At 40.0% G+C, this 21,420-nt stretch overlaps 1 protein-coding gene across 5 annotated transcripts in view; it reads left to right on the top strand.

Annotated features, from left to right (window-relative positions):
- Positions 1–19,051, top strand: part of SYT1 (synaptotagmin 1) — a 272,094-nt gene extending 253,043 nt beyond the window's left edge. For all 5 annotated transcript variants that reach the window (XM_061454714.1, XM_061454710.1, XM_061454712.1 and 2 more), the window contains 2 exons: positions 13,950–14,083; positions 18,327–19,051. In XM_061454714.1, coding sequence (XP_061310698.1) covers positions 13,950–14,083; positions 18,327–18,533 — 341 coding nt within the window. In that variant the 3' untranslated portion in view covers positions 18,534–19,051. The remainder of the gene's footprint in view (positions 1–13,949; positions 14,084–18,326) is intronic.
- The last annotated feature ends 2,369 nt before the right edge of the window (positions 19,052–21,420 follow it).

Raw genomic sequence — 21,420 nt, 5'->3', positions numbered from 1 at the left:
AGCAGATGCTAAAAACAAAGCTCACCTGAATTTCAGAACAGAAACCCAAACCTTACCTATTCCTTGATATTGTTAATTGTGCTGATATGCAGGGGGGTGAGTACTTGTGCCATGTGAGAGGAGGGGGAGTGGTTGCCCTGTGGGCTGCCGAGGGTCAGGAGGGGGTATTGCACATCACCATATATGAGTCTGATTCATGGCCCCAAACCCCAGTGATACTTCATCATACCTGGAGCACCTGCATCTTATTGCACCCTTTCTTCAATGGCATAATGGATTAGTTATCTTACAGACCCTCTCTAATAAAGATTGCTCAAATACATCCATGCACACACAAGGGAATGTATTAGCAAGTCCTGTGCTCTGCACTCACACACAGAGAGCTGAATCATTAGCAAAGCTTGTACTTCAGGAGAAATTTCCTATGGACTACAAGGCTGACCACCTTGTTAAATAGTGACTACATCTGTGACTATGGGAAATCTTGGTGAAAGGGCCATGCTGGCTGTAAACTGAAGGTTATGTGAGTTGAGTGAGAACAATTTACACTGGCTCCACCACAGTATAATGATGTCTTTCCAGCCAAAAAGAATGCGTTAAAAACATTTGCTGATCACTGATATGTATCTTGGGATTATTTCACTCTGCAGCAAAAAAAAAAGGTAAGGAGTGGGGTTTGCTTGTATCTGTGAATCTGCTTTTGAGCTCTACTTCAGTTGGCAGCATGTTAAAAGTAAAAACAGATAAAACAGCAGTCAGTTCTACTGCTTAGGATGTTTTTTAATTATTATTTATTTTGTCTCCTCACTCACTTTGCTTTTCTCATTTGGCTGGAAGGCAGACGCGTTCCCTGTCGATTTATCTCTGCTCAGCCAGGGGCTTTAGCTACTTGGTTTGATACCTAATATGGTAGTGACAGCAGATTTTGTCTGACTTCCAGAGGGCTCCTCTCAGCTCCTGGAATGCAGTAGGGAAGGAGCCCTGCAGAGACCAACAAAGTCAATTGTTGCACTAATGCTAATAAACACCAGAAAATGGGCTTCCCCACATGTGCTGAAATTCCTGCTTTCACTGCTCTCTAAATCACTGCTTTTGTCTTACTTTACTGTAAGGCTACAAATTCTTTCCCATTACCCAGCTGAATGGTCTTTCTTGACCACATCAGAAAACATATTTTTCAATATGTTTGGAAAACACTTCTCCATCAAAAAGTTTATACTAATGTATAACGGAAAGCATGCTGACACACTATCAGTGGATTAATTATAGCACAGATGAGGAATAGTATGCTATGGGAATTACAAAACTTGGAATTTCCCCTTTTATTTTGTTTTTCTTACCTATTTTATTCAACACACTGAGTGCTCTGAAATACCTGCTACCCATTATGGAAGGAAAACTATTTTCCTTCCTCCTCCCCCCCACACCCTCCGCCCCTTTAATAAAGTGTTCTTCAGGTAATAGGCTGTCAAACTTGCCAAATCTAGAAATGGCCTTTGCTAGTGACATACCAGAATCCAAAGGATTAAATTCCTCCATCAAGCAGGGTCTCCAGAAGGTTAATATGGAGTTGGAAATTAATTTCATTCAAAATACAGAACAATAGTGTGCAGTGATGACTTTGTGATAAGCATTTGTTAAAGCTAAATCCTCCCTAAGCCCAGCAGTTGTTTTCCTTTCTGCTAATGGCAAGCTAACCAGAGGCACTCCCTCTCCCTGTTTCTCTCTCCCCCAGTCTCTCCTGAGGGTATCCAAAAGGCAAGTTTATTGTTTGCTAAATCTGTTTTTTCTTATTTTATAATTAAAACCTCAGTTCTCCTTAGGTCATTCTTTTCAACATTTGTGATCCTCATTTCTGCCAGGAGAACTTCCTGTCTTCCTGAAATCCACACATTTAGTATTACTGCTTGCTGATTGCCATTACTGGCATGTACATTAAACAGAGAATATTTCTTATTGCTGATGAGTGACTGTCTTGACTTTATTCCCCCTTCCCACCCCTGCCCCCTTCTGTGAACAATAAAAGAGGCCTATTGTCACTTACATACTGACTAATGCAGAAAAATATTCCATAGGAGTTTCCAGAGGAAGGCTGAAGCCTGGGACTCCAGGGGAATTGGTTGTTCACATTCTTACCAGTGATTTTTAACTGGAGTTAGTTAGATACTTTTGAAAATGTACCCATCTACAACTCCAAATACTTGATACCTTTGAAGAACTACTCTGAGCGTGGCATGCATTGCTTAAAAAGAGTGTTGCTTTTCAAGCTTAGTTTCACTGAAATTATTTATATTCTCTTTTAGACACAACAGTTACTGCCTTGAAAGTGGTGTGAGCCACCTTTCCTTTACAATGGTCTCAATCTATTGATTCCAAATAAAAACACTTGGCAATTTCACTCCTCTGTAATCCTCTTGCTCCTCCTCATCTAATAACCACAAACACTCAGGCTTGTCTTTTCAAATGCTCCTGCCTGCAATTCTGAAGAGCCAGAGGGTTTCTGAAATTCGTATGTGCTTTCTGGATTCTTGAGTTCTTTGATTTTACTATAGATCGTGATCCCTTGACTAGACTACATCAAGATCTTTTTTCAATGAAGTAGAACACAGAAGTATGCTGAGCTGCCCAGATTCAATATGGTTTGTCAGTGAAGCACAAGACCAGATTGCTCCACCGCTCTTGTACCAAATTGGATATCCGCGATATAAATTTATTGCAGGTATCCAAGCTGAAAACTGTCATGTACCTTTGGATTTCTCATAGGTTGTATCATATTTGACTGCTTTTTAAGCTAAAGTTGTGTACAGTAAGTAGTGAACGTGTCAGTCAAATATCCATTTGTGCCATTAAATTGCGGGGACAATTTGAAGAAGAATTTGAGTACATTGGGGCATGAGCTATTGGTCATGTTATCAGAAATACTTCCATCTTTCACCTAATAATGCCATTTATCAAGTTGTCTGTCCTCTTGTCTTATTGCAGGACTAATGTTCTCAACAGCAGAGCATTCTTACTGCAAATGCTGTTGGCCTTGAATACTTGTTCTTCAGCCTACCTTGTATGGTAGCCCTTAATACCTCCTGGTCATGTTCTTTCTTCCAGCCTCTGGCATAAACAAACAAGGTAAACTGCTTGTTCTACCAAGGACTTGAGCACTTCCATAATTCTTCAGTGGCTGTAATCTAGATGTTACTCTTGTCTAAGTCAAAATTTGCCTTAAGTTTCGGGTCACTGCTTCTCATTGTGTGGAATCGACAGGAATGCGAGCAGGCATGCAGCCTCCCAGCCTTTCCTCTGCAAGTAGCCAAGTTAAAAATCTGACCTTGAGGCTTTTCAACACTATTTGTGTGTGTGTGATGCTGCAAAAGGGGTTTCCACTCAGCTGTCATTTATGAAAAACAGATACAACTTAGCTGAACTCAGTTGAAACTGCTGATAAATTCAGCCTACATTACAACTTCTTGTGCTGAGATTGAGATGAAGATGTTGCCCGTCCCAAGGAAACCTGCTTTTGTTCCTTACTGTGGTTAAATTTAATCCAAAACAAAGCCAGTCTTTGCAGCTGTATCAGGAAGAGTATTAGGAAACACCATTCAGAATGGCCCCTTCTACTCCCTGAGCAGATGCAGTTCTTGCCCTGCAGTATTCCAGGAGTCTTCTCCTCACCACCAGGAAGCACATCAACAGGATGTGTCCTTAGCCCTTGCTCTTGGCAGAGAGTAGGGAAAGGTTTTATGTGTCTCTGTATCTGAACAGGCATGTATAAATGTATCATGGGTTGCTTTAGGTTTCATATATGAAATTGGTGCCACAAATAGCCTATATGAATACCCAAAATACTTTCCAAATCCTGTTTAACAGACACTGGATGTGTTGGGAAGCAGGCAAGTGAGGGAAAGAGAGAGCTGTAAAGTATCTTCTTTGAGTAATTCTGAATGCATTCATGTTTTGTAGGCTGAAAGCAGGACTGCAATCCTGCTTCCATTTACATTTTTTCCTTAAAGCACAAATCTAACAGAAAAATAATGAAAATAGAATGAGAACTGATACTTATATAAATATAAACTCATTGGAAAAAAAAGTAGTAGGAGTATTTTCAAATTGAGACTGAAAATCAGATGCTAATGGACTCCCTTTATATGCAGCCACTGATGAATGAAATGTAGTTTGAAAGTCTTGATATGCTCCTAAAATAAATACCGACTTTGACGAAGCATAACTAGGATCAGCTTCACAGCTGCAGAGAAGTCAGATCAGGCTGCTCTTACAGGTAGTCCCTGATGTTGTAAGACTTTTTTAATTCCTTCTATACTGCAGCATTCCTGCATTATTAACTCTCAGTGCTGCTTAATCATCTGAATCAAAAGCCATCTCTTTCACGTTGTCTAAGACTGAAAACTTACCTCTATAAGAAAAGCTCATTTATAAAGTAGAAGCAATAAGTTTTTATTAAAAACATCAGAAGTATTTTGCAGTATATTGGTTTGCATTTTTCTGGTGACTCATTTGTATGAGCTAAGGTGTTTGGGTGTTTTCTACTCTCTTGTACATAGATAAAACATCCTGCTGCTTTGCTTTTCTATTTTTGCTGTCCTCTGCTTCTCCTCCCAACTCACCTAACATTATTTCTGACTGTGAGGGTTTGGAATATGTGGCCTTATGTCTTGAGTGTGTTGCTTTTAACCTTCTGTGGGAGAGGATGAAGATTACCCTTAAGCAGGATGTATTCACTTTTTTCCATGTAAAGACTATCACAACACAGTAGTACCATGCTGATGTGCAGTCAGGCTATAAACCTTATTGTGGCAATGTTGACACGAAGAGTCTGTAGCACAAAACATATGTTCTTTCTACAGTAAATACACTAGTTAGACCAGGTTTGGGGTTTAATAGAGTTTCTCTGTGTTTCAGGGTTGAGTAATTCCTCTGAATGAATACTGCCACTCACTCCAATGTGGGGTTTTTTATTACCCAGTAATACTGGAACTCCTGTCTGCCCTCAGTGCAGCTTGAAATTAGGACTTGTTTCTCCTCACACCTGCCAGGTTTGGGGTTTGGGGGTTTTGTGATGGGTAGGTTTTAGGGGGGAGGGGAGTAACTAAAAGAGGAATATATTTGTTCTCAGTCACCAGTTTATGAAGGGGAAAAAAAAGTCTCAACTGTTTTTGGAGGAAGAAAATAAACACACATGAAAGGTGGCTCCCTACCACGCCGCAGTGTCCATAACGTTGACCTAAGTAAAGGTGTCTCTGCGCTTGGCTGTAACAAAATACTATTTTTGAATAGGTATCGTCTACCCTTCTTTCTGAGTGACCTGACTTCCTTTCAGCCAGTTCTTTCTATGAGCAAAGCCTTTTACTACATGAAAGAAATCCCTCTTTTTTTTTTGCTTTTTCCCTGTTATTTTTGGGTTCCTGTCCTCTCCCGTGTCTCTGTGTGGCACAGAACCTTTCCTCTAGACAGTCATTTAAGCTGTTTAAACCTGGAATGACAGAGAAATATTGCCATGCAAATAGAAATTCTTGACTAACCCAAATTTGTAAATCCCCCTGGGTTTCTTTCAGTCAAGTCCCATAAAATCTTAATAGTCACAGCATTACCTACTGGGATTCCTAAAGTAGGTGCCTTTCCACCACCATTCAGGACACAGGGAAATAGCTATATGCAGTAAATATTCACAAGAGCAGAGGCCCAAAGGTGATGATCACACAGGCAGGGAAGGCAAGGGTTGTCGAGGAAGGACGACCTGGCATCAGCCTTCGCTCCGCTGAAGTAATTGAAAGGAGCACAAAAAATACAGTGTTATTCTCAGCAGTGCAGACTGAGAACCTGTTTCACATAGCTTACAACCATGTCTCACTCTCTCCAGAGGTGGGAAATGTAAGTTCAGGGCCCTTCAGCTGACAGAGAGGTCTGGAGAGCATTTCCTAAATCAGCAATTAGCAGTTTAACCTCTTGGCTATCAGCAAGAGAGGGGTGGAAGGACAAAGCCAGTTTAATTGCTTTCCTTTTGTAAAACAAAATGGATAAGCCCAAAAAACCCTAAGCTGGCACAGCTGTAAGAAAACAGCAGAGACCCAAAAAGAGGAAGTGTGATTCCTCTCCATCATGCTTTCTCGAGGCATGTTGAGGCAGTTCTCCACCCAGGTGTCTGGCCCTTTCAAACCCCAGTCTTTGCCTCTTGACATTCTTCATGTGCTCGCCTTTTCAGCCTGATGTTTGAATTGTGGCCTCTACCTGACAGTATGTGCTTCAGAGTGAGGTAGGGTAGTTCTGCCTCTATCCCGAAGTATTGATAATCCCATCTGCATGGCCTTGTTAGGTAGCCAACACAGATCTGGAGGGCTTTAAGGTACTCCCTAACACTCCAGTGCGATACATAATTATGTACCCAGATCCTGTGGTTTTCTGCTAAAGCATCCCACTTGGTCTGCTCTTTATAACCTTGGGTTGTTTGCATTTTTCTATATTATGTGCTTCTGCTTCTCTCTCCACTCTTCTGCCTGTCATTATTCCTCTGTTGATGTGTATTCCCCCTTTTGTCATCCCCAGTTCACTTGAGGACAGTGTTTTGAATCTCGTTAAGCCTCTGTGTATCATCTTTGGGTATTTTCATTACCACCAATTTAATACATATAAATTTAATTAATTTTTTTCTCTGTATCATCAAAAGGCATTACATAAATTCAGACTCAGCAGTCTGCCAGAATTTGGTGCACATACACGGAGCAAGGTTTACTGCTTTGATGCTTGTAGTTCCCATGTAATCACATTTATGAAGTGCTTGGTTGAATTACTTTGCTTTTCCACAAGAGTATTCTGTGTTTACCACAGCCAAAACTCAAGGTGCATTTTCCTGTTGGTTCAACCCACGTTTGCTGTGCTTTATAAAACCATTTATTTGTCTGTGGGTAACTATGCCGAAATGATCTGCTTGGTTGCAAGAGAGACAAATCAGCTGCCCTTGCTCTGGCAGTAAACTTAATCATAATCTCATAAGCACTAATTTGTGCTGGTTTTAAATAAGAGTTCTAGCTGCTTTTTTTTCTTCAGTCTTCTGCTACTTTCCCCATCTGGTGCTGTAACATTTGTTGTTATGTTCCAGTTGGAAGCGCTGTGGGTGGAATTGCAGACTCAAGTGCTGGCTGAGTAGCCCTAAGGCCAATGTGAACATTTCTGTTTCCACTGTCAGCTCTACATGTTCTGCAACCTCAGTTTGGGATTCTCGGGTGAGGGAATCATTGACCCACGCTGTTGGGTTTACAGCACCTCCTTCTTCCTAAGGCTCCCTGGTTCTCTTAGTTCAGCATTTCAGTATCAAGCTGATGTTCATCTAACTGCACAGCAGTGAAGAGCTGTTATTTTGAGACTGCTTTGCTATACTCTTCATTTAACATTTTTCATTATAGGCAGGCTGTTAGTTTTTATAAATACCAGCTCCTTTTTCCCCCACTGTAAATGGATTGACTCCATTATTCCTATGATAATGTGTCTGATGTTATTGAACATGAATTGCAAATATTTTCATTTATAAATTACCCAGTCTTACAGAATTTTCTTTTAAGTGTGCTGATGGAAATATGTAATCCAAAGTCAGCTACCTTGTTATACTATGACATACAACGTGAGAAGGAAAGGGCCTGATGGCCAGTTTACCCTCTGTGTGTGCATGTACTGCATCTGGAGCAGTCCACCATGGGGCATAGATAGACTTAACAAGTATAATATGAGTAACAATCCTCTTTTCAAGGAAATGTGGTGAGAAAAAACTCACAAACCCCACATTTTATGCTCAGAGAATTGTTTCTAATAAGAACATTTTCCAATATTTCCTTTGAGACATTGTCTTCTCCTTAAAAATAATGTTCCAACTTTAATTTTCTCATTTGTGGAGGAGGGTAGAAGGCCCAACAGCTTGTGTCAATGAGTATAAACTATAACTTTTATTCAATCTAGAATATGCCATAGCACTCCTTCTTAGTAATTGTACCTTATATTGCTTCTTCCCCAGATAATATATTTTCCCCCTCTGGCTTTCCTTCCCATTACAAGCTTTCTATTCATCTGAAAAAAATACTGGTTTCAACAATCTAGGCACAATATCATTCTAAACTCATTATTTCAGAGACTTTAATTATCAGCTCTCATCCATACATGAATAACCAGAAGAAAAAAAAGTCAGGTCAAACTATCCATGGCCTGGACACCACAGGCATCGTGTGAATCATCCCTCTCTTGGGAGAGGATTTATATGCCCATGGAGGGAGCATCTCCCACGATCCTTGGGAAAAATCAAGACATTTGTGGGAACCCCAGGGAAAGTTCATCCTGATTTGCTCTCCATTTAGAGCCCTGCTGCTTTCCATAGCACAGCTCTGGCAACTGCAGCAGTTGCTCTCCAAAGGCAGAAGTGAGCATGCAAGTATTGCTGATGCTGTCAGCCTTCATCCCTGGCACAGTCTGTAGAAAATAAAGTTGTTTGGTGTATAAAATTGCTGTTCTCCTTGCTGCCCACTCCCATAAGCTAAGAAAACTTTGTCTGAAGGGTGTTTGCACAGAGTAGGAACAGGTTAAGGGTGCAATGTTGAATCTAGCACTCCTCCAGCTATGGTCTAAGGCTCTGGCTAGGCCCTTCCTCAGCTTTCCACCCCACTGCACTCTGCAGCTCATGCACGCTGCATGATGAGTGTAATTATGGCTTTTCAGCATAGAACTAATGACTGACCTTGCTAGTACCTCTGTCCTAACCACGTTGTCAGAGGCATTTATAAGGCTGCATTTCCAAACCTGATTTTCTTCTTGCATCAGTTTTCAAGCTCTTCAGGAATCCGTTCTGCTTCCTGGAAGGGAAACTCTACTGTCTGCTGACACCTTTGCTGTAAACGTCGGTGATGTGTGCTTTGACACTGCTTTGGCATAAATTTTCTTCTAATGGGGAAAAACGTGCTAATCAGAACCCGGTTACCCCAAACATTTTGAAGACAGAAATATAGCTAAAGGCAGTTCTGGCACTGTATTTCTTCTTTGTTTCTACGTTTCACTTGAGAACATCTTATTACAGTGTTTCATCATATGAAACTTTATTTGGTTGTATACATAGCTAGTTTGTTCTAGCTCGATTTTTTTCCTATCAATCATGTTAGGCTTTACTCAAGGCTTGTGCAGGGTTTTCTCTGATCCCACCCCACAGAGCTGTGTGGGACTTTTTTCCTTAAACTGTTAGGCTCTCCCTGCACGCATGCTTGGGACTGTAATTGCACACACACTCAATTCCAGTGTTATCCCTGTAGCATCTTTCAAATCTGTCAACTTTCTAAGTGCTTTCTTTTCATATTGTGATTAGAGTACAGAAGCCTTTAAAATGTTCAACAAAGATGGGTACCATTCTTCTGTTTGCATTCAGAATAAACCACTGTAGTTAAACCATGCCAAGCTGAGTACGTTGTTGACAGTTTTCTGCTGAAGGTCCATACTGCTGGAAGTCGGTGCGCTGAATTCTCTCCTACCTAGGTAGAAAATGATTTTTCATTAACTACTGATCCCTGTGACAAATTTTTCATCTTAAAATCCACTGAGAAGCAGTCATTCTCAAGTTCCACCTTTTCCTCTGACATTGTCATTAGCCACAATTTTCTTCTTTAGAGTTGTGGGTGTTTTTTCAGCTGTAAAGTTTGCTGTTGTAAAATCTCTAATAATGAAGTGCTTCCTGTCTACAACGTGGTGGTGATGATGAACTAGTGGTTACTTTAAGAGGGTTCTAATTGTGTATAAAAGTTTCATGGTCCAAATGATGCCAGAAGTCTTTACTTGATGTTACATACCTTTTCTATTGCCTTTTAAATAATGTATTGGCATCTTACTACAAAATCCAGGGAAAGACATAACTGCAGACTTCAGGAAAACAAACTGTGTCAGCTGGTCCCCCAGTGCTTTAAAAGCTGTTCAGCAGCCTCCCTTGAGACGTTGTTTTAAAGTCTACAATGCACAACTGGTTATGAATTTTACATCTTTTTAGCATTCATGGGTAGACCGTTAATGAGGGAATAAATAGCAGAATTTTATTTAATCCCACACATTGCTTAAATGAATTATTAGGCAAAGAGTACAGAGCCGTTCTTTCCCCTTAAGCAGAGGGACATCTGTGGTGTTCTAGATGCAACATCCCTCCTTCCAGATAGATGACAAGGTCCATCCACAGATATTTGTGGGTGTAATGTGGATCCAAATCCCCATTTAAGTGAAAGGAATAAAACTGGAGGGAAAAACAGAATGATGTTCCCCTCTTCTTCCTCCAGTGTAACTGTTTACATGAAAGCACATAGGCTATCTTGTATCAGTGGAGCCAAATAAATAAATAGTTTGACCAAAGACAGATATTTACTGTGGAATAACTATGCACAGTACATGAAAAGAAATGCTTATTTATTTTCCTTGACATCAGATGCAGACATTCCTACTTGGTCAAAAGAATTCTGCACTTTATACCCAGCCTCTGCACTTAACAGACAATTTATCATTGCTGGGTTGCTGTATCAGTTCTGTCATCCTTACTAGTCTCTCTTATTCAGTGAGACTATTTGCATATTAAAGTATTACTCAGCATGAGTAATGGTGCCATCACTGAGGTTGTGTTGCAAGTAGAGAGAAAAGATGTTTCCAGTAGCACTAAACCTTATCTCAGAAAAATCACTGGAGACTGGCACTTCCCAGAGCTTCTGCTTTCTTTTGATTATCCTCCCTTCTTCCAGTAATTGACTCCAAGCAGTCCAGCTTCTGTTACTTGGTGCAAGAGAATCTCTTTTTCAGAGATTTATTCATGAAGTTGCAAGAAAGTCTGTTCTTAGGTATCAGGTTGTCTGTGTAGGTCACAGGCAGATTTCTGGAGAGTTGAGGGAGTTGGGGTTAATGTCCTGGGATATAAGAGAGTGTAACTGGAGATAATGCAGTGGTGGAGGGACATACATATGAGACACAGAAGAATGAAGAGAGGGGAGAACGAAGTAAGACCAGGACACTTCCCAGAAGTAGGAAGTGGATTTGGAGTCTGTCGAGGATAGACTCAGTTAAAATCTCTTGTGGCCCATCCATGTACTTGAGCTGGACACCCCCTTCTGATTTGAAATGCTTATGTGATGTGTAAAATTATTTAATACCTTCCTGTGAAACTAGAAAAGAAGGAACATGATTTCAATCAAGTGGCATTCAATTTGTATTTGGATTAGTATGACAATTCTACCCTTGGATGAAAAAAGGTAAGGATATTGTGTCACACGTTATGCCCCCTTCTGTGCTCTGTTTGGGACCTCTGCTTCTGGAAATTCTGCAGTATAGTAGCAATCTGGTGCCATTTGGATCTTTCATACTAAACATGGGGCATTTGACTAACTCAACCCCCCAGGGAAGCAAACAGAAGAAGGTGATCAGGACATGAAAAAGAAACCACAGAAACCTAGCTTCTGGGCCCTGTCTTGTGGCCATGAGTTATCTGTGGTCAGATTTTGCTTTAATACTAGCACAAAGATAGAAAATCTAGAAAGTGAGCAGAAGCAAATCACTTAAAGTGAAAGTACACATAGACTCCAAACATTTGCACGCACTACAATTCTAAGTTAAAATACTATTCTCCAAAGTGGAATGTTTATTGAGATAGGAATATATCTGCACCACTGTATGAATCATTGCTCTACAGTTCCTTACTGGCATGTGAGTAATCATCAAGTCTGTGTATATTGTGAATGTACAAGAACAGGTCGGTAAAGGATTGGCTTATATTGGCTGTATTTATTTTAATAGAATTCTTCAGTTCTAATCCACTTAATAATAATGTGTTACTGTACTGTTTAGCCTCCCAGCTTGTTCTAGTTATGCAAATTATGCTTTAGCAGTTTCTTACCTCATTTACATATCCTAACATTCTACCTCCTTGACTACTAAACTTTTTCACTCTACATTGGTTATACCTAAAACATTATTTTCATGTTAAAACAATTGTGCATTCAGCATGGAGCCACAGCAAAAGTAATGAGGTGAGTTTTTCTGGAGTACCGACTAATGTTGAAGGAGTCCAGATTTGTCTCTTTTCCAGCTTCAAAACCCTGTATTTGGTGATGTTGAGCTCAGTACTCAAAAAAAAAAACAAAAAAACCAGACTTCTGTTGTTTTTTTGCTAGCATTTCTGCTCTTTACATGATATTCCTGAATTCATATATTTGTGCAGCCAAAAGGAAGCCTTGCAATCCCCCATCTAGCCTTGAGTCTAAGTCTACCCAGATTAAATACCTATTTGAATTTGAGTCCTTTGAGGGAGAAGGAATCTTAACCCTCTGTAACAAGAGTTCATCACAATCACTGAGAAGCCCTTCCAGCTGTTTCAGTCTTACTACTAAAGTACATTACTATTTCTCAGTTAGAATTTGTCTTGTTTCTCACTGCAATTGGATCTTATTATACCCTTGTCTGCTGGCTTCAAGAGCCCACTACCAAAACGATGCTCCCTTCAGAGGTACTTTAGACTGTGATCAAGTCACTCCAGTAACTTAACAATCCTGAACATCTCAGTCTTTCACAGTAGGGCATATTTTGACTGTAGCAGAATGCAATTACTCTTCTGAACATGAATTTCCTTTCAGAGTCATAAAGCATGGTTAGCTCATAATGATATGATTTAAGTTCAATGTGCATTTCTCTTCTTCTTCTATAACCCGGTCCTTTTCTCAGAAGGGAAAGAAGCCTTTTCCCTTGATAATTTGCATTCAGGCTCTCTTTATGTATGCTATAGGTGACTTGTGGCTGGCTGGCGCTTTGAATAGCTCCTACCAGCTCATTAGAGGGAAGTCTTGCCTTGACCTACATCACAGTTAAGCTGCATAAAGCCAAGAGAGGTACCTACCCAAATTTTTGTAAGAGTACCATGGAGGCTGTTAAAAAGGGTGAGCTTGGGATGCTTCAAATAGTGCTTCAAGGTAGACCTAAACAGAAAAACAACTGAGCTTAGTGAAGGTACTGACAATTAACACCACCATTAAGAACTTCTAGTTCATTCTGTAAATGAGAGCATTAACTCTTGTAACAGATTAAGGCCTGACAGCACTAATTTTTTTAAGCAGGCAAAGTTTCCATTGAAAGTATAGCTACTGAGAGATCACTTCACAGAGATAACATCCGTAAGAGTTGTGTTTGTGTGAGGATCACCTGATTAGGAACTGAATTGGTTCTGTTAATTCACCACCAGAAGCTGTACAAAACAACAACTGGAATTCAATACAGAGTGGCAAAACCAATACATAATTTATACCGATACACTTGGCTTGCACATTACCTGGCTGCAGGCAGCACTGAGGTAGGGAGCTAGCATTTAATGGGCAAAGTCCCTTCCTTCCATGCAGTCTGGTCACCCACCAGACCCATGGACACTGCACTGTGTCAGTCACAGCCCAGTGGGGAGGTCAGAGGATGGGAAAAACCATGGTGCAGCTCCTGCCCAAGGAGTGATGTGAAGAGCTGCTGGGTGGTTTCAGAGCGGCCAGCCACCCAAGCACTGTGCCCACCATGTGTGCGTTTGGCTGTGCTCACAGCTTTTGTGAAAACCACTCCACAGTCACATTGATAAGAAATGTTTTCTGTAAATAAATAAATAACGTTGAAGTAAAAACACTTCCAGGGTGGTTAATGAGCCTTGGAGTAAAGTTAGGCACGAATTTGCCCCTCCTTTTTGAAGTTAAGGAGATAATGCAATAAATGTTTTGTACTTTTTTCCATTAGGAACACTTCACAGTCATACAGGCATTTTTCTATAGTGGAAATTAGGACTTTGTTTAAATACAAGCTGTTTGTTGCTAAAGGATTTTGTTGCTTTTTTTTTCTCATCAACTTGAATGTGTGGGATTAAGGTCTGTAGAAAACACACTGAACTACCCTGCTTAGCTCTACCTCTTCTCTTGACTACTTAGATCCCTATGTGAAGATCCATCTGATGCAGAATGGTAAGAGGCTGAAGAAGAAAAAGACTACAATTAAAAAGAACACTCTGAATCCCTACTACAATGAGTCTTTCAGCTTTGAAGTACCATTCGAGCAAATTCAGGTAATGTCAGTGTTTTGTCTTCCCTCTGCATTCCGTTCCTCAGCCCTTATAAATACTTAACAGGAATCTGGTTAATTATCACGTGTGCATGCCTTCATTAGCACCTAGGTGCCAGCCCCATGCTACGTTAGATGAGTGTGACTGCTTCAAGAGGGAAATGATAAAATGTAAGGTACTTACAAAGCTTTGATTCATCAGTGAGAAATGGATAACTGACATTTTCTGTTAACATAAAATGGATTCTGGAAAAAAAAAATTTACAGGGAGATAGTGAATGAATGTGCCAGCAAAAAAGGCACAGGGCTAAAGGAAAAGGTATATATATAGCAATTCCCCCCAGATTATTTGAAATAATAAATTGGCATCATCAGCTAAATTTGTGTTCCCTATGCATTTATCAGTCCTGTTTACTAAAAGTACTGCAGTGTCTCTCTTAACTTAAGTAAAACACAGTTTATTTAATCACAGCTTTTTTTCAGTTATTCACCACACCATGAAGACTTTTTCAGTGATGCCTGTGTCCATTGGAAACAGACATTTGAGAATCTCAGGGGTCAGTACTAGAGGACCTGCTCTCTTGGCACTGCAGGGTACAACAGCAGTTGTCCAGGTACTACTGCTGGAGAGTTCAGTGACTAAAATTAGGGGCCTCAGAAGTGACCACAGTGAGTTGGAAGTCACCTACGTTAGCAGTGGGAAATACCAGGACAAAGCATTGCGTCACTGTTTTCAGGGACTCAGTTACCTGCCTTTGGAACAGTGGGAGGTAAAGCATCTCTCACTTATCAGAGTGAGATTTAACAACCTCTGATATTAACTAGCCTCTCTCACAAGAGATAAGCTCTTCTTAACAGTCTCAGGAGGCATGTGGGAAACCTGCGTCCAAATCACTCTCCCCCCTAAAGGAATTTAAACCTGTATCTAATGTCAATGTCATAAGCAAATACTCTTGTCCATAATTAAAATGGCCATGGAACACATCCTTTAGTGGCTTTAGAGAAGTCTAGGTATGAGTTAGGTGCCATGCTACTTGTAGTTTAAATGTTTAAATGGATTTAAATGGCCTGTAGCAAATGGGGTCGCCTTCTTGATTAGATGAGAACATGTTTTGAGATGAGAGACTTTTGAAGCTCTTATCTTGGATTTTGATAGCAACTGTACTAGAGAAATGCGCAGGAGCCAAGGCCTACATTTAAGCTGTGTGCTTGGTTTTTGTTGACTTGGTACCAATAAAGATAGTAAAACTGACAAGGTGAGTAGGACTTGAATGCATGACTAGCCCATTTATTGTTTCTACACGCCCCACATCATGTACAGCTGCCTCTGGACCCTAGGAATCAAAAAGTGGGAAATCCAGTGGGGCCTAATTCCCATTGATTTTAATGAAAGCTGGTCTGAGTGCTTGTGAAAGGTCTCATAACAAGCATCGAAGACCCAGAGGCAAAAAAAAAGTTAAGCAAATTGAGCCTCTCTGTCAATTTAGGCAATGAATGCCTTGATTTCCAAATAATAGGGAGAGGGCTCGGGACTACAATGGGCACCTCCAGGTTATCAGATCAGAGCTTTGGCATGGTTAGGTGCATTCTGTACGTCCTTGGCCATTTTGCCTTCTAACTCAGTTTTGTAAGGTGGATATAGGCCCTTTAAAAAGCATTGCAGTTTAGCTGTTTAAATTTTTGCTTCTTTAGAGGGAGGGATAGGTTTATTACAATGACTTTATAGCTATTTATTTCAGTATATAGCCTCAATTTAAAATCTTTAATTACGGACTTTGGTCGTATGCCAGCCTATTTTGGAGTTAAGTTATAAAGGACTGTATTTAGAAGTTATTTCATTATGGGTACTGAAGTGATTTCATCATTAGAAAAACGCATTTTAAATGTTATTTAGACTTAATATGGTAAGAATGGCTGTGAATTTTGTGTAATTCATGTAAAAGCCGTTAAGCAAACTTTTACAGTCAAATAAAAACTAATAGCTATAGAAGTTGCTTGATTCTTGGAGAGCAAAGACAAGGGAGTTCTTGGAGGGAAAGTAGCTCAGTAGCAGTACATCTGTGTAATTTAAAATGGGTCAAACATGAACTTTTCCAACAATTAAATAGTGATTATGGATTCTGGCTCTTAAGAGAAGGAAAGTGATAGTCTTTAAGTGCAATGGGAGAACACCACTTAGGAAGTCAATCCTGTTGCTACAAGGTATATCAAGCCCATGTTTTGCCGCATGTAAGACAGACCGTTTCTCTAGGCAGCAACATCCTCTAGGCCCTCTCAGTCCGAAGAATGCTTAATCACAGTGAGGAAACTGCTAATTCAAGTGTTTGTTAGCAGAGGTGGTGCTTCCTACTAGCACCTCTTGGGTTTTGCAGTGCAGTTGTGCCTTTAATATATGACACAAAGGCAAAGACACGCTCACGTATTTCTGTAGATTAAAGCCAGAGACCATGAAGTGGAAATCATCTCAGAGTTAATAACCTGAGCTAGCTGTTTTTTCATCTTTATAGAGCAAGGAAAAGGGTCTTTTGTTTACAGTGCTCGTTGTTGTAAAAAAAATCCAGTAGTAACTAGCCCCCAAGCTTCTAGGTACAGCTGGCAACATTTTCTTTGTACCATAATAGTCTCATGCTTACCTTTTATATCTGTGATTGTACCATGAATCTAAGACATAAATGTTCATTTGGGGAGGTACCATCCAACATTAGAAGTGAATGTATTGGAAACAGCAGCACAGAAACATGATTTTGGCATTTAGAAATATTTGCTTCAGGATATTGTGTTTTATCTCTGGGGAGAGAGAATCTTGAGTTTGATGTACACTTTTGTCATCAGCAACTGTATAAATAGTTTAGTGTCTGTTGAAATCATCTTTCTCTGGCTCAGTGAATTGTACAATCTTGTAAGGGAATGGCCTCTATAAAATAGACCTCATGAGCCTGGTCTTGCAGATATACTTAAAATAGTTACTTCTGAAAGATAATCCTATTGCAAGCACTGAGATTAATCATTCTAATAAGAAATCCAGATTATATATGTATTTAAAGCCTTAAACTTTAAAACCTGATGCTTGAAAAAAAAAAAAAAATTATGGAAGAAGTGTGTTTCAGGGCATTTTTTTCTCCACAAAATTCACACTATAATAAGGAGCTGTATTCGTTTGCCATGAGATAGAAAGGAATTGGGAAAAGAAACTATGTTCATCTTTAAAAATAAAGCTCCCTATAAAGAGGCATTTATAAATTAGTAAAATCAGCCCAAGGCTGTTATTATCTTAGGTGCTCTTGGGGATGAGCACCACTCCACTGAAGGAACAGTTGTTTGTGCTCTTTCAGCAAGTGTTAATGGCCTGAAGGAGAGGAATGTGTGCTTGTGCATGCAAATGTGTATACAGAAGCCTGGCTTGAACCTCACCTGCCAGTGTGCTGCAGTCTTAAGTGAAGGGAAAATTGTCTATCAACTGTGACAGATGGGCTCATGTGGATTCTATGGGACTAGTTTAACCCTGTTTGCCAGAGGTCACTGTTCCTACAGCAGAAGTGGCACTCCAGCACCAGCTCAATCAGAGGCAGCGCCAGTATGTCAGAGCCCGAAGACGGTGGGCTTTATACTTCTTCCCGGCTCCCCTGAGCATGTAGCCTGTTTTCTAGACTCCTTTATAAATAAATGTATACACACATATTTAGACATGTGCACATGCACACACAGAGATAAATGTGTGTGTGTGTGTAGTAACCATAAGGGCTATTTTCCAAATTTATCTGAAAGTAAGTGATTGTCATGCTGGATTAATGAGCAAGAGCTGTTCAGAAGCAGAAAAACAACAGAACAGAGTACAGCATTGCAAACATTAACTTGGGGTACAGCCATTTCTGAATTTTGGCTAGCTTATTCACTTAAACAGCAATGTGTTAAATTGCACTACTTTTGATAAGCATATCTCCGTTTTAGCCCTACAGACTTCTAGCAGTCTAAGTCCTCAATAATAGCAACAAAAAAATCTGGTGCCCTGTTAAAGATAAAAATCAACCTGAATTACCATATGAAGCTCTTTGATGCAAGGGGGCAAGTTTCAAGTTAACAGGGAGGATGTGAATGTAATTTTATTTGGAAGTCTTATGAGAAGCAAAGTTCAAAAGTTTGAATTTGATTCTTGTGGGAAGAATCTTGCCATTGCCTGTCCCAAGAGTCATCCCTGCCCACCTTCCCTTTATTGTCATGCTAACTGGTCTTTCTCTATCTCATTGTAGAAAGTGCAGATTGTTGTGACTGTTTTGGACTATGACAAGATTGGCAAGAACGATGCCATCGGGAAAGTCTTTGTGGGCTACAACAGCACCGGAGCGGAGCTGCGGCATTGGTCAGACATGTTGGCCAACCCCCGGCGGCCCATCGCACAGTGGCACACCTTACAGCCCGAGGAGGAGGTAGATGCCATGCTGGCAGTCAAGAAGTAAATTAAATTAAATTAAATTAAAGTAGGAAGAAGAAAATGAAGAAGAAGCCTTTCTGCATTTGCCCACATAGTGCTCTTTAGCCAGTATCTGTAAATACCTCAGTAATATGGGTCCTTTCATTTCCAGCCATGTGTTCCTGACACAGATCAGTTGTACTTTTAAATGCCCGTTTTAATTTGCACAAATTTAAATGTAGAGAGCCCTCTAAAGGCGCTTCATTTCACCACTGCTCCCCAGATCTACTCTTCTTTTAAGCAATATGATGTGTAGATAGAGCATGACAGAAATTATTTATTGTATCACACAGTTGTATATATACACCAGTATGCTGAGAATTTATTTCTAGTTTGTGTATTTGTATGTTGTAAGCGTTTCCTAATCTGTGTATATCTAGATGTTTTTAATAAGATGTTCTATTTTAAATTATGTAAATTGATTGAGATATAGGAGAGCTGATAATATATTATAGGGTAACTACTGTATCGTCTGCATTCCAGAAAAAAAAACAAAAATCCAACTTGTAAGGCACTAGTAGTGTTACACTGACATCTTAAAGGACAACTTAAATCTGATCTTTCAACTGGACCATCCTAATAACACGCTACGCGTCCACAGTGAATCTTGGAGGGGCAAATCCAATTGGGTAGACTTCTTTCACAGGCAACTTAGCATGATCTGAGCAGCTCCATGGCTGACTTCAAGAAGATGTAGCCAGGATATGATTCCTTTGTATATATTCCAAAGCAAACACAGACTGGAATGGCTTTAGAGTGAAAGTTGGGGAAGCAGTTCCACAGGAGGCAATGATTTCGTCTGTCATACGAAGTAAGACCATTGCAGGGAAGGGAAGAAGAAAGGAGGGAGACACAGCAGTAGCAAAATGCTGCCATGAAAACAAGAGTAGCTCTCCATTATCACCTTTATACAAAATTTGCATACTGTGAATTCCATCACATTATAATGAGTTTGCACATTAGACTTTGTAACAAAATATTTTATTATACTAACTCAGATTAGAAGGAATGCAGAATATTTTTTAGACACAGCCGTGTGAGTTTATTATACAAAATAGTTTCATGGTAAACAGACAGTATTGTAATCCCATCAGAAGATGACAAAATTTAGCCATAGTTCTAAATGCACTTCAAAGTAAGCCAAAAGAGAACAGCTAGCGACCTTTTATATACTATTTATACTTAAGTTTTAATTTGTCCTTTAAAAAAAAAGTGAAAACAAAGAACAAGTTCTAGAAAACTGAAGCAACCTCTTCTGTATACTAGATGCTCGTTTCAGGAGGAGTTTTTAAATGTTTTCAATGTTACTATGTAGTAAATGGCACTATTATGAAGCTATTAGTCATTCCATAAAAGTCTTGAAAGACTGCTCTGTGTATCACTGTGACTGCCGTGTGTGCTTAGAAATGTAGTTTTCTCAGTGGATAGCAATCAATTTATTCTGTAGTGATATTGTAATAATACTGCCATTCCCTTCTACTGCACTGCCGAAGGAACGCATAGCACAAGCAGTTCTAGTTATTACGGACCAATTTAGAACTGGAGAGCTATGCAGGGGACAAGGATGCTATATTGAATGGGTTGACCACGCAGCATTTTGTCAAGCCCTGTGCAATACTCTACATTACATTTCCAATCACCCTCGCCCCCCCGCCCCACGCTTTACTGTTGATAGTTGATAGTCATCTTACAGCTAGCCAGCATGTCATCTCAGCTTGTACCATCTCATCAAGTCATTTAGGGCATCACTTCTATCTCATGTACCGTCCTTTGAGGCCCCTTGCTTATCTTTCCAAGCTGTGAATATATTTATAATGCTTTGAAGAGTTCATTATTTTCAGCAATGCAAACTACCCCAGAAATATGGAAATGCTGTTGCCTTTTGGAGGGAGGCACGAGAATTAACCATTAATGTTCTTACCAACCGAATCCGACAGAAATTATTGCAAACAAAGAACAAAGATGAATGTAATCAGAGAATTGTGTACTGAAAACTAGACTCCAGCCTCCCTCAAGGCTCTGCTTCTGGGAGGGGTGGGACAGTCTGAGAGGTCAGTGCAGTGATGGCCAAGCACCAGTGTTTTCGGTACACTGAGGGCAAAAGAACCAGCAAAGAAGTGGAAGAATAAAAGTGGATCTCTCCCCACCTCCAAAAGTGAGAAAAGCAAGACCCATTTTCTTTGTTTTTTTACATGAAACACAGAAAAAACACAAGCGAGACATTTTCTGATAGAAACAGGCGCATACATGCAAAGCATCAAGCTGGAATACTTTAAAATCTGAACCTTAAGGACCAAACCCCACCAAAGAGAAGAAGTAGACAGTCAGCTTCCCAGCATAAGAGCTTCATGGTCTCCAACTTTCAGTTATTCATTCAGGATAGCCGCAGGTTCAAACTGCCAGGACTGACTCATTGTGTTAAGGTGTTCTTAAGGCTTTCTCTTCCTACACTGCCAGACTGAATGTCACCGTAAAACTGGTTTGTAAGGTACAATGATTCTCGGAGACTGAACCTGCCATGTGACCAAGATGACATTTTCATCCTCAAAGAAGCCACATGTACCTTTCTGACAAAGCTGTGTGAAGTATTAGAATCTGATGCTGTAGAAAGATCCTAGTTGCCTTTGTGTATATTTACTGCCTGCTTGAGTGTTTCTCTGTGTGGGTTTTCTCTGTATCTTGTAGAAATGTTTGGGGTGTTTTATCCTGCCATATCGCTCGTGGCCCGCGAGCTAACAACTTTAGCCGTATTTTACCTTCATTTTTGATGAGGTGGTTTATATTTTGTTTCACTTTGTGTAGTGACTTCCCACAGTAGAGTTTTCCAATTGTCGTTAAAATAACATACATATTACACAGATATTCAATAAAAA

The sequence above is a fragment of the Pezoporus flaviventris genome, unplaced genomic scaffold (genome assembly GCF_033815535.1).
Source record: "Pezoporus flaviventris isolate CSIRO_AGI_PZ_B2104156 unplaced genomic scaffold, CSIRO_AGI_Pfla_v1 ptg000016l, whole genome shotgun sequence".
NCBI classification, from domain to species: domain Eukaryota; kingdom Metazoa; phylum Chordata; class Aves; order Psittaciformes; family Psittacidae; genus Pezoporus; species Pezoporus flaviventris.
The sequence above is the reverse complement of the archived record's forward strand: the minus strand, read 5'-3'. Positions and strand labels throughout refer to the sequence as shown.